Raw genomic sequence first — 10357 nt, forward strand, 5'->3', positions numbered from 1 at the left:
TGAAAGCAAGCGCTTCATTGGAGCTGACTCCTTGTTTTTTGTCACGGTACAGTTTAGGGTTCAAAGATCTTTGGCAGACCTGCTGCCTCGGCCACATCCTGGCTCCTCTGGCTCTGACTTTGAGGCTGGCGTCGACTCAACACGACCAAGGCTGCCAGATCTGATGGGATGTGACTGAAAGTGTTGAAAATGTTGTGGACACCATCTCACAGGGGTTGTTTCAGGGATTCGTTATTGACAGGCCAAGGTAAAGGTTGAGGGTTAGGGTAGAAGTCAGTGTATTTTCTCCATATGGAGTAAAAAACTTAATGTGTGTGTGTGTGTTGTGTCAGCATGGGTGAACAGGCACCGGTGCATATCCGTCCATCATCACATCAGGACTCAGGTCACCAGACGGCTCTGCACCGGAGCGCCATGGTGGGGAACAGCACCGCCATTGCCGCTCTGGTTAAAGGCGGCTGTGCGTTGGACCTGAAGGACAGAGTGAGTGGTGCAAAACTACGACTGTGATAACTTGTTCATGCAAGAGAAGTAATTCATGCATTCTGTATGATGAGAGTTCATGACGTGATTGATCTGTCCACATCTCTTTGAGGATGGAAACACGGCGCTGCACGAAGCCTCCTGGCACGGATTCTCCCAGTGTGTGAAGCTGCTGGTCAAAGCTGGAGCCGATGTTCAGATCAGGAACAAGGTTCAATTCTCTCTTATTCAAACAACTAATAGAATTTATTAATAATCTGACTCAGCAATCTGACTGCAGATGGATATCACCAGAATATCTGGCTGCTTTTTTTTTTTCCTTTCTCCTGGATGGGAGCCTTGACTTTGTCTTCATGGCTTCCAGTGACACACCTGAACATTCACAATAGAGCCGTTTTTGTTCTGCAGTGACTGTAGCTTGTCGTTTCAGGCTGGAAACACGGCGCTTCACTTGGCTTGTCAGAACGCACACGCTCAGACCGCTCGACTTCTCCTGCTTGGAGGATCCAGTCCAGACACCAAGAACAATGTGAGAAACTAAACCCTGTGTGAGGGTCACAGCGAGCGCCTGCTTGCTGGACGCTGACCAGCAGCTAATGATTTCTCACGGCTCTCGATCCATCAAGCCGTTACTTCATTAAACACTGAACGTCGACCTCTGCTCTGGTTCCAGATGGGCGACACCTGCTTGCATGTCGCCGCACGTTACAACAACCAGACCCTGGTGAAGATCCTGCTGAAGTCTCAGTGCTCTCTGATGGAGACGAACCAGGTGCTCTGTTAATGATCGACACATTCTTTATCCTGTGGAAGCCCATAGAACAGCGTCTGTTTGCTGTGGGGGATGTTTTATTTCTATGCGTGGTTCAGAAGTACATATTCAAAAGTTTTCTTTAGCGTTATGTATTAATTTCAACTAAATTTCATTAAAATTAATCAAGGTAAAGCCTTCAGAGTTGAAGTTGAACTCACGGTTGAAGTGGAATAATCTGCATTTCCTCTTGATATGTGTTAACGTCAGCATTAACCTGTGTCTGCAATGCAGCAACATTTTCTTCTTGAACTGCAGCGGGGCATTTTCATATGCAATGAGTGAAATACATAAAGAAGACAGAAGAAACAAAGCGTGCTATTTTGTATATCTGGTTCTGATTGAGGGTAGTATACAATGGCGTCGAACACGTCATCCTGCAAACTTCCTTAAGTATTCATCTGAGTTAAAACTCACTTTTTTTTTTAAAGAGATAAATTAATCTGCATTGATTTGCAGTCATTCTTCTTTCTGGGAGGATAAATAGACTGTGCTCTAAGAAAAATGCTTTCTGCAGCATCTCTGGATTTATTTCATGTGTCAGCAGTATGTGCACTGTGTGAAACTCTAAAATCCAGAAATGCCTGCAAAGCCAATTTTTAGCTATTTTCTTAAATAAAATGCAAAAAGCAAAGACAGGGCAGGTACACTGTTAAAAAATTCAGGCAGCAATGATTCATAGTCAAAAATAATTGTTGTCAAACTAGTTACTCTTATAATTAGCATACATCTGCAGAGATGTTTTAGGTTCTGCACGTCAGCGTCGTCAGACACTGAGCAGCAGTGTGCACGCACACGTTTATGAGCAGCCCCCTACAGCGAACCGCTGAAAGGTAAAAAATAAACATTCAAACAGTACTTCACTGTCTCGGTGTTTGCGTGAGTGCAGGGAGGTGACACCGCTCTCCATGTGGCCGCTACTCTCAACCATAAGAAAACAGTTCAGCTCTTACTGGAAGCAGGGGCTGATGGGAAAATCAAAAACAAGGTGAGTTATTGAGCTGGAATTTTCAAGTCAACGTGCGTTTAGGTTTATTGATTTGCATCTTTGTGGAAAAATAACAGCCTTGCTGTTATTTCACCAGGCAGGGAAATCAGCTCTTGACAAGGCCAGAGACAACAATCACAGAGAGGTGGCGCTGCTCCTGGCAAGATCCTCTCAGGTCGGTGAAAAAAAGATTGTTTAAAAATAAATAAATAAATAAATAAATAAATGTGTGTATTGTTATAGACAAGTGTAATATGCAATGATAGCAAACCTTTTAGGTTCATCGCTTTCTGAGAGGAAGAACAATTATAAAACGAAAGAAAAGGCTGGCAGCAGATCACAGGACTCAGACGCTTCCAAACAAAGTAAGAAAGGCAAAACGAAAACTCTCCAGTGCAAAGTTGTGCAAAACGGTGTAGTTTTGAAATAAAATTCGAAGTGGGTTTCGTGACTCGTGTTTCTCTGAGCAGGACGAACGCTCTGCGGTGGAGAAAACTCCAAACGGTGGGCAAGTAGACAGCCGAACGGCAGCGAAAGCCAGAGCTCATCGGCAACACCTGCAGCATCACGTTTACCTCAAGACGCCCGCCAGCCGCCTCTACGGCCGAGCCAGAGAGAGGAGAGTCAGGGAGCAGCTGGTTTGTACACAAACTAACACTGTAGATTGTTCTAAAGGAGACTGAAAGCAAAGCCCTTTATAGAAACATATAGCAGGACATGATTCTGACTTATGGTAAAGTAATTGTAGAAATGTGCACGTTGTTTGTGGATAAACGATATGAGGATGTGTATGAACAGATGAGTATTTGTTCACGCAAATGAAGTTGACAAGAGTCAATGCTGATTATATTTGTGTTGAGTTTGGTTCAGAGATGGACTCAGGGTGCCACACTCTATTGGTGGGATAAAAAAGCTCATTTTGATTCCAACCTAATAAACCAAAAACGGCCAGAATAAAGTTCTGGAGATCACAGGAGATAATTACTGAGGGAGTGGAAAACAAGACACCAGAAGACAGACGACACCTCTCGTAGAAACACAGATGAGGCAACAATCAGAACACACAAAGGATGCTCCATATATAGCACAGTCACCAGGTGGAATTAATCACACAATCAGGCACAGGTGAATCACATGAGGGCCAGGGAAGAGCAATCAGACCCGAGGAGGAGAATTCAGAGAGCCTGAAACAAGAGACAGAGTCAGAATCTCAAAATACCACAAGAAATGAAACGTGAACCATGATATATCTGTGAATTTACTAAATTTGAAGGATTATCGACACGTTGGTTTTCTCACTGGTGTTCAGCGCAGTGAAAAAGTATCTGTCCAAAAGCATCTAAAAAAGCACCTGTCAGGTGAAAATCTAAAGCAGTCCATTAAATGAGCTTATAGTCCATCCATCCATCCATCCATTTTCTACCGCTTATCCGGGGCCGGGTCGCGGGGGCAGCAGTCTCAGCAGGGATGCCCAGACTTCCCTGTCCCCAGACACTTCCTCCAGCTCCTCTGGGAGGATCCCAAGGCGTTCCCAGGCCAGCCGAGAGACATAGTCTCTCCAGCGTGTCCTGGGTCTTCCCCGGGGTCTCCTCCCAGTGGGACATGCCCGGAACACCTCCCTAGGGAGGCGTCCAGGAGGCATCCTAAACAGATGTCCGAGCCACCTCAGCTGGTTCCTCTCGATGTGGAGGAGTAGCGGCTCTACTCCGAGCTCCTCCCTGGTGACTGAGCTCCTCACCCTATCTCTAAGGGAGCGCCCAGCCACCCTACGGAGGAAGCTCATTTCGGCCGCTTGTATCCGGGATCTTGTCCTTTCGGTCATGACCCAAAGCTCATGACCATAGGTGAGGGTGGGAACGTAGATTGACCGGTAAATCGAGAGCTTCGCCTTTCGGCTCAGCTCCTTCTTCACCACGACGGACCGATACAACGACTGCATCACTGCAGCCGCTGCACCGATCCGCCTGTCAATCTCACGCTCCATCCGTCCCCCACTCGTGAACAAGACCCCAAGATACTTGAACTCCTCCACTTGGGCTAGGGTCTCTCCACCAACCTGGAGGGGGCAAGCCACCTTCCTCCGGTCGAGGACCATGGCCTCGGATTTGGAGGTGCTGATCCTCATCCCTGCCGCTTCACACTCGGCTGCGAACCACCCCAGTGCATGCTGTAGGTCCGGGTTCGATGAAGCCAACAGGACAACATCATCTGCAAAAAGCAGAGATGAAATCCTGTGGTTCCCGAACCGGACCCCCTCCGGCCCCTGGCTGCACCTAGAAATTCTGTCCATGAAGATTATGAACAGAACCGGTGACAAAGGGCAGCCCTGCCGGAGTCCAACATGCACCGGGAACAGGTCCGACTTACTGCCGGCAATGCGGACCAGACTCCTACTCCGGTCATACAAAGACCGGACGGCCCTTAACAAGGGGCCCCGGACTCCGTATTCCCGGAGCACCCCCCACAAGACACTACGAGGGACACGGTCGAATGCCTTCTCCAAATCCACAAAACACATGTGGACTGGTTGGGCAAACTCCCACGAACCCTCGAGCACCCTATGGAGGGTATAGAGCTGGTCCACTGTTACACGACCAGGATGAAAACCGCATTGTTCCTCCTGGATCCGAGGTTCGACTATCGGTCGGATCCTCCTCTCCAGTACCCTGGAATAGACTTTCCCGGGGAGGCTGAGGAGTGTAATCCCCCTATAGTTGGAGCACACCCTCCGGTCCCCCTTTTTAAACAGGGGGACCTCCGACCTAGGGTGTCCTGGTGCCAAGTGCACTTATGGACACTCCTGTGCTCGAACATGGTGTTCGTTATGGACAAACTGTGACTAGCACAGAAGTCCAATAACAGAACACCACTCGGGTTCAGATCGGGGAGGCCGTGCGATCCAATCACCCCCTTCCAGGTCTCACTGTGCCCACGTGGGCGTTGAAGTCCCCCAGTAGAACAATGGAGTCCCCAGTCGGAGCACTGTCCAGCACCCCTCCCAGGGACTCCAAGAAGGCCGGGTACTCTGCACTGCTGTTCGGCCCATAAGCCGAGACAACAGTGAGGCACCTATCCCCGACCCGAAGGCGCAGGGATGCAACCCTCTCGTTCACTGGGGTGGACTCCAACACATGGCGGCTGAGCTGTGGGGCTATAAGCAAACCCACACCAGCCCGCCGCCTCTCACCGCGGGCAACGCCAGAAAAGTGGAGAGTCCAGCCCTTCTCGAGAGGTTGGGTTCCAGAGCCCAGGCTATGTGTGGAGGTGAGCCCGACTATATCTAGCCGGTACCTCTCAACCTCCCTCACAAGCTCAGGCTCCTTCCCCGCCAACGAGGTGACATTCCATGTCCCTAGAGCCAGTCTCTGTGTCCGGGGAGCTTATAGTTTATCAGAAAATCCAAATATTGTAGTTTTTGTAATAAATTGTCTTGTTTGTCAGGTTTCAAATGACTCCCCTAAAGGCCAGAATGATTCCCACGTTCTGAAGGACCTGCTGTGTGATGATGGAGGAGACCGGTCCACTGTGACGGGAAAAACCTATCAGCTTTATACACTGTACCGGGACCGGGAGGGAAAAGTCAAACAGGTTTCTCACTACTTTGTTCAACTATAAACATTAGTTCTTTAGAAGTATCTTGGGTCTCAAAGCAAGGATAGCTGACTGTGCTGTTGAAATAAAGACTCATCCACTGTAAAAACTACATGACAACAGTAATTTGTGACCTTTTTTAAGGCGCCAGCCAGCGGGTGCCACTGTAAGTCCGTGCTGAAGAAGCTGGAGGAGCAGGTCAAAGCCACGCAGGGAGAGATGAGGCTCCACATCCTCAATGTCCAGGAGGAGGTCAACAGTCGGCTGGGAAAAATAGACCGCCGGAACCGGCACCAGGTCTGCCTCTGCTTTTCTCTGTTAAAAAGATAAACTTATTGGCTTCAAAAATACACACTGAATGATGTGAATACTGATTCTTTTTCTCCTAACACTGGTGGGACAGATTAAAGTGCTGGACATGCTGAACCAGGAAAGAGTGGCAGAAGAGAGGAGGAACATGCTCTACAGGATGGAGCAGAAAGCTGCTCAGGTCGGGCAGGAGGCCCTGTTGAAGCAGGTATCAGTCCACTCTGACCTGACAGGAGATTGTAAGAGAGTTTATTTTAGACTGGACTCAAGGCTCAGTCCTCTGTGGGCGGAACGTCCATGAAACCGGTCCTTATATGAAGCACCTCAGATGAGAGGAATCACTATCTGAACTGCTCTTGTGCATTATTTAGCAGTAATGAGTCCCTGTAGTACCCAGATTGTCCTTTACAAAGCAAAGACTAAACTTATATCAGAGACTTTGTACCTTTAACCTGGATTCGTTCACTCTGAGGACTCCATAAGAACCAGGAAACTACCCGTTCTGAAGACCCGATCTGACTGAACTGTGTTCTCTGTCTCCAGCAGGCAGCAGTGAGACATGAACTGAAGAAGTGGTGTGTGTCTCAGGTCAACGACTTGGACGTCCACATCTCGGCCGAAGCCCAGTACTACAAGCTCCTTCCCTCGCCGTCAATGGAGCGCTCTGTGGCCGAGGCCGAGCTCGAATCCCTCCCCCTGCTGTCTGTGTTCTCTGGCGACAGCAGCGCTTCGCTGGCGACCTACGTTAACATCCTGCCGTCCAAATCCAGCCACAGTCTGAGGGGCCCGGAGCAGGAGCAGACACCCAGCGGGACGTATTTTGAAATGAAAGTGGACAGGTCTCCAGGTATGTGAAGAACAGCATGTGCGTTTGTTTTACCTGCAGTAATATGCGAGTGCTGGAACTCAAACAGCTTTACTCAGCGTGACTTGTTGTTGAAACAAACAGCAACAAGTCAAGGGAGCCAGCAAACGTCTCATAGGGACATCATTATGCTGTGAACATTTTGTGCTTTTGCATGACGTGACTTGACAGAGATCCTCTTCAGCTGTGGACAAAAGGATTATAGTCTATTTGCATAGATCAGTGCACGGTTAGGAAAGGTTAGAAAATACACAGAGAGGAGTGGCTGATGAGAGAAGACAGAGGTGTGGGCATTCAGCTGATGATCAGCACAGTCAACACAGAGAGAGGAAATCAAATGAAACCTGATGAAATCAGTGAAGTTTATAAATAAAGTACAATAATACCACTGCACGAAACAACAAATCCTTAACATGAACTGGATACATGAATGATTATAGAAGAAAAACAGAGCTGAAAGCCTCTCAGGTCGATGACCGTAAACAATGAAACAAGAAACAAATCAGTTCTTTATGGAGAGACAAATGTTACAAATCTAAAATCAGACTAGAGTCCTGACATTTGATCAATAACTATGGACATTTTTATAAGCAAACTGATGCTACAAACTTGGTCAATTTGCTTGATTTGTTAGATAATTGTGCGATTTACCAATAGAAAGGAAAGGTGTCTTTCCCGCTGGCGCTGCACAAATTGTTGACAGAGTAGTTTCTGTCCTGTTATTGTCAATAATAAGAGAAACTGTGGGCTGTTTACTGCAAAATGTGAATGAAATCACCTCAGCTTTAAAAACATTGATCAAGTTCACTGCTAATAAAACTTAAAGGTGCATTAAAGGTGCATTAAGGAGTTTGCACGTTTTATGCGAAACAGCGCCCCCTGCAGTCCTTGGGCGTAATGCAGCTTAGTGAAAAACTCGTGCCTGTGGCTCGCGTGCACGGAAGAGAGGAACTGCTTCCTCGCTCATTTAGTAGCGCTTGAGTAAAATGTAAGTTTCTTTTACCTGGTGGAGTCTGTGCTGGAGCTGTGGCAGTGCTAGAAGCCAGTCTTTTCTTACTTTCTGGAAGATCCTGCTCAGTTGTTGCTCACTAAGCATCATGCGGTGTAATGGCGGACAAAACGAAACCTAACTAAATCAGGCCAGCCAGAGCGTGCATTATGTCATTCCTTTCAAATTCTCCCCCAAAAAAATTCTGGTGCCGGACCGGCATTGCAACTTTCAAGTGACAATTTAGCGCTGTTAGCGGTACTTGTAATGAATATGTCAGGGCACATTGTACACATCATTAAAAATGTGTAACATATTTATGGTGGAAAATAAGTATTTTTAAAGTTTTAAAGTAAACCTTTAAATATCAGCAAGTCATACCAACACTAATATTCAAAATGTAGAATTTGAACATACTGGTGCAGTTCTACTGCGAAAACCAGCCATGTGGCCCCGACAGCAGTGCCGATTTACTGCAGTTGTTCAAGCACTGAAAAGCTACATGTCAGCTCCTCGCCACAAACATCAACCAAGAAGTAGATGAAGTAAAGCTCTGGAGAGCCCCCCCCCCCCCCCCCCCCCCCCCCCCCCACACACACACACACACACACACACATTTCTTATTTAGTTGTTCCTTTTTTTCTGTAGTTAACATGGAAATTGTTAAAATTGTTGCTTCACAGCTTTGCACTAGAATGAGAAGAGGGAGCGGTGTTATGTATGTCTTTGAGCAATAAGTTGAAAATAATTTTTATTATTTGTTACGACAGTCACTGCATTGTTGAATGACCTGCTTTCCAGACTTCTCCAAATTCCCCAACATAAGAATTTCCCAGTTGGACGGCTTGCAGATGCATCTTCCCAAATTTACTCATGAGTGCTCCATTAGTTTTCATGAAGTTAATTCTTGTGGCCCAGCCAGTAAAGATCACTTTCACACATATGCCTCATGAAAAGCTGATTTGTTTAAAACTGTGGATCATAATTCCCCTGTTCTCTCCCTTCTGCTCTCAGATGACTATGAGAACACAGCCTTGTTCCCAATGCCTGCCAAAGGCTCGTCAGGTCTCATGCAGGAATATACTGACCCCCCATGGCAGAGTCCAGGAGTGCAGGGCAACCCCATGGCAGCAGTGCTTCCTCTGTTCGAGGAGGGATTCTCCAGCAGCAGCAGCCAGTCCAGCATCGGGGGTCTGGGGCCCCAGATGGTCCCAGCGCAGCAGCAGAGCTGTGGCACAAAGAGCAGGAGACACTTCAGAGGGGTGAGGATGCGAAGCTGCAGGCGCTCAGGGATACGTGCTGATGATACCACGACGCTGGAGTTCTTCATCGACCGTCCCTCTGAACCCACCTTCAGCCAGGAGAGGAACAGCCTGCATGCTATGGAGGTGTGTTTGAAACCCAGCATACCAAACCTGACTTACCTTCTGATGAAAGTGCAAAACTTGAGTATAACGTGTGTTTGTCAACCCTCCCCTGTCAGGTGACGCAGTGCTTCTTTGAGACGGTGTCCACTCAGCTGGAGCGCTGGTGTCAGAGGAAGATCCTGGAAGTGGAGCAGCAGGCTGAACTCAGAGCCCAGCAGGACAGGGAGGAGCTGCTGCAGCGGATTGGCTCTCTGGAGGAGGAACTTCAACGGCTGAAGACCAGCGAGAACATGGACAGTGTTCACATCGACAACGATCAATGCAGCGAGGACTCTAAAAACTGATATCATGCAAATAATCCATGCAAATGAGAGTATTTTATTTGTGTATTGTTGTGAGATTAAGATTTAGAGTAATATGCAAGTAAATAAGTAAGTTATTGAGACTTTAAACCTCTCTGTCTCCCCATCATGACACTGTATCTCATAGTTAAACCATTATTTTTGCCAACTCCCCTTTCATTCTTCAATAAAACACCCTCTGCCCTCTGAAACAGCAGGAAAAATCAACTGCTTTGAACAAGTCTGAGATAATGCAAGAGTAAGAGTTTCAATGGTTTCAGTATATTGGTCACTACTACAGGAAGTGGAAGTCCTCTCGCCCTGTCAAGAAGGTGACAGCATGTGGGTGAGCCAAGGTCTGGCGTCAACAGACCGCCAGACCAGACAGAGTCCCACCTCTGCTGCTCGGCTTTCAGTCCGCCGGCTGGGTGGAGCTTCCCGGCGAAGCTGGTTGTGTAACCCAATGATTCTGGTGTGACATCTGGCATTTGGCCGCGGCGGCCAGAGCAGCAGCTTCTGAAGGGAAAATCAAATCAATGCTCCATTGACTCTGTCAGAGCGCGATGGAAACCTAATTAAAGGCCCTACAGGCACAGCTGGTCATTTTATGCAGC

At 47.6% G+C, this 10357-nt stretch overlaps 1 protein-coding gene across 1 annotated transcript; it reads left to right on the forward strand.

Moving 5' to 3' along the window:
• The first annotated feature begins 333 nt into the window (after positions 1–333).
• ankrd6a (ankyrin repeat domain 6a) lies at positions 334–9746 on the forward strand. The gene is made up of 14 exons (XM_030117495.1): positions 334–483; positions 596–694; positions 914–1012; positions 1157–1255; positions 2184–2282; positions 2380–2457; positions 2561–2677; positions 2753–2920; positions 5724–5870; positions 6018–6170; positions 6277–6390; positions 6726–7029; positions 9050–9423; positions 9519–9746. Exons 1-14 carry the CDS (start codon positions 334–336, stop codon positions 9744–9746), a joined length of 2229 nt encoding a protein of 742 aa, XP_029973355.1.
• The last annotated feature ends 611 nt before the right edge of the window (positions 9747–10357 follow it).

This window comes from Salarias fasciatus, chromosome 19 (assembly GCF_902148845.1).
Source record: "Salarias fasciatus chromosome 19, fSalaFa1.1, whole genome shotgun sequence".
Lineage (NCBI taxonomy): Eukaryota > Metazoa > Chordata > Actinopteri > Blenniiformes > Blenniidae > Salarias > Salarias fasciatus.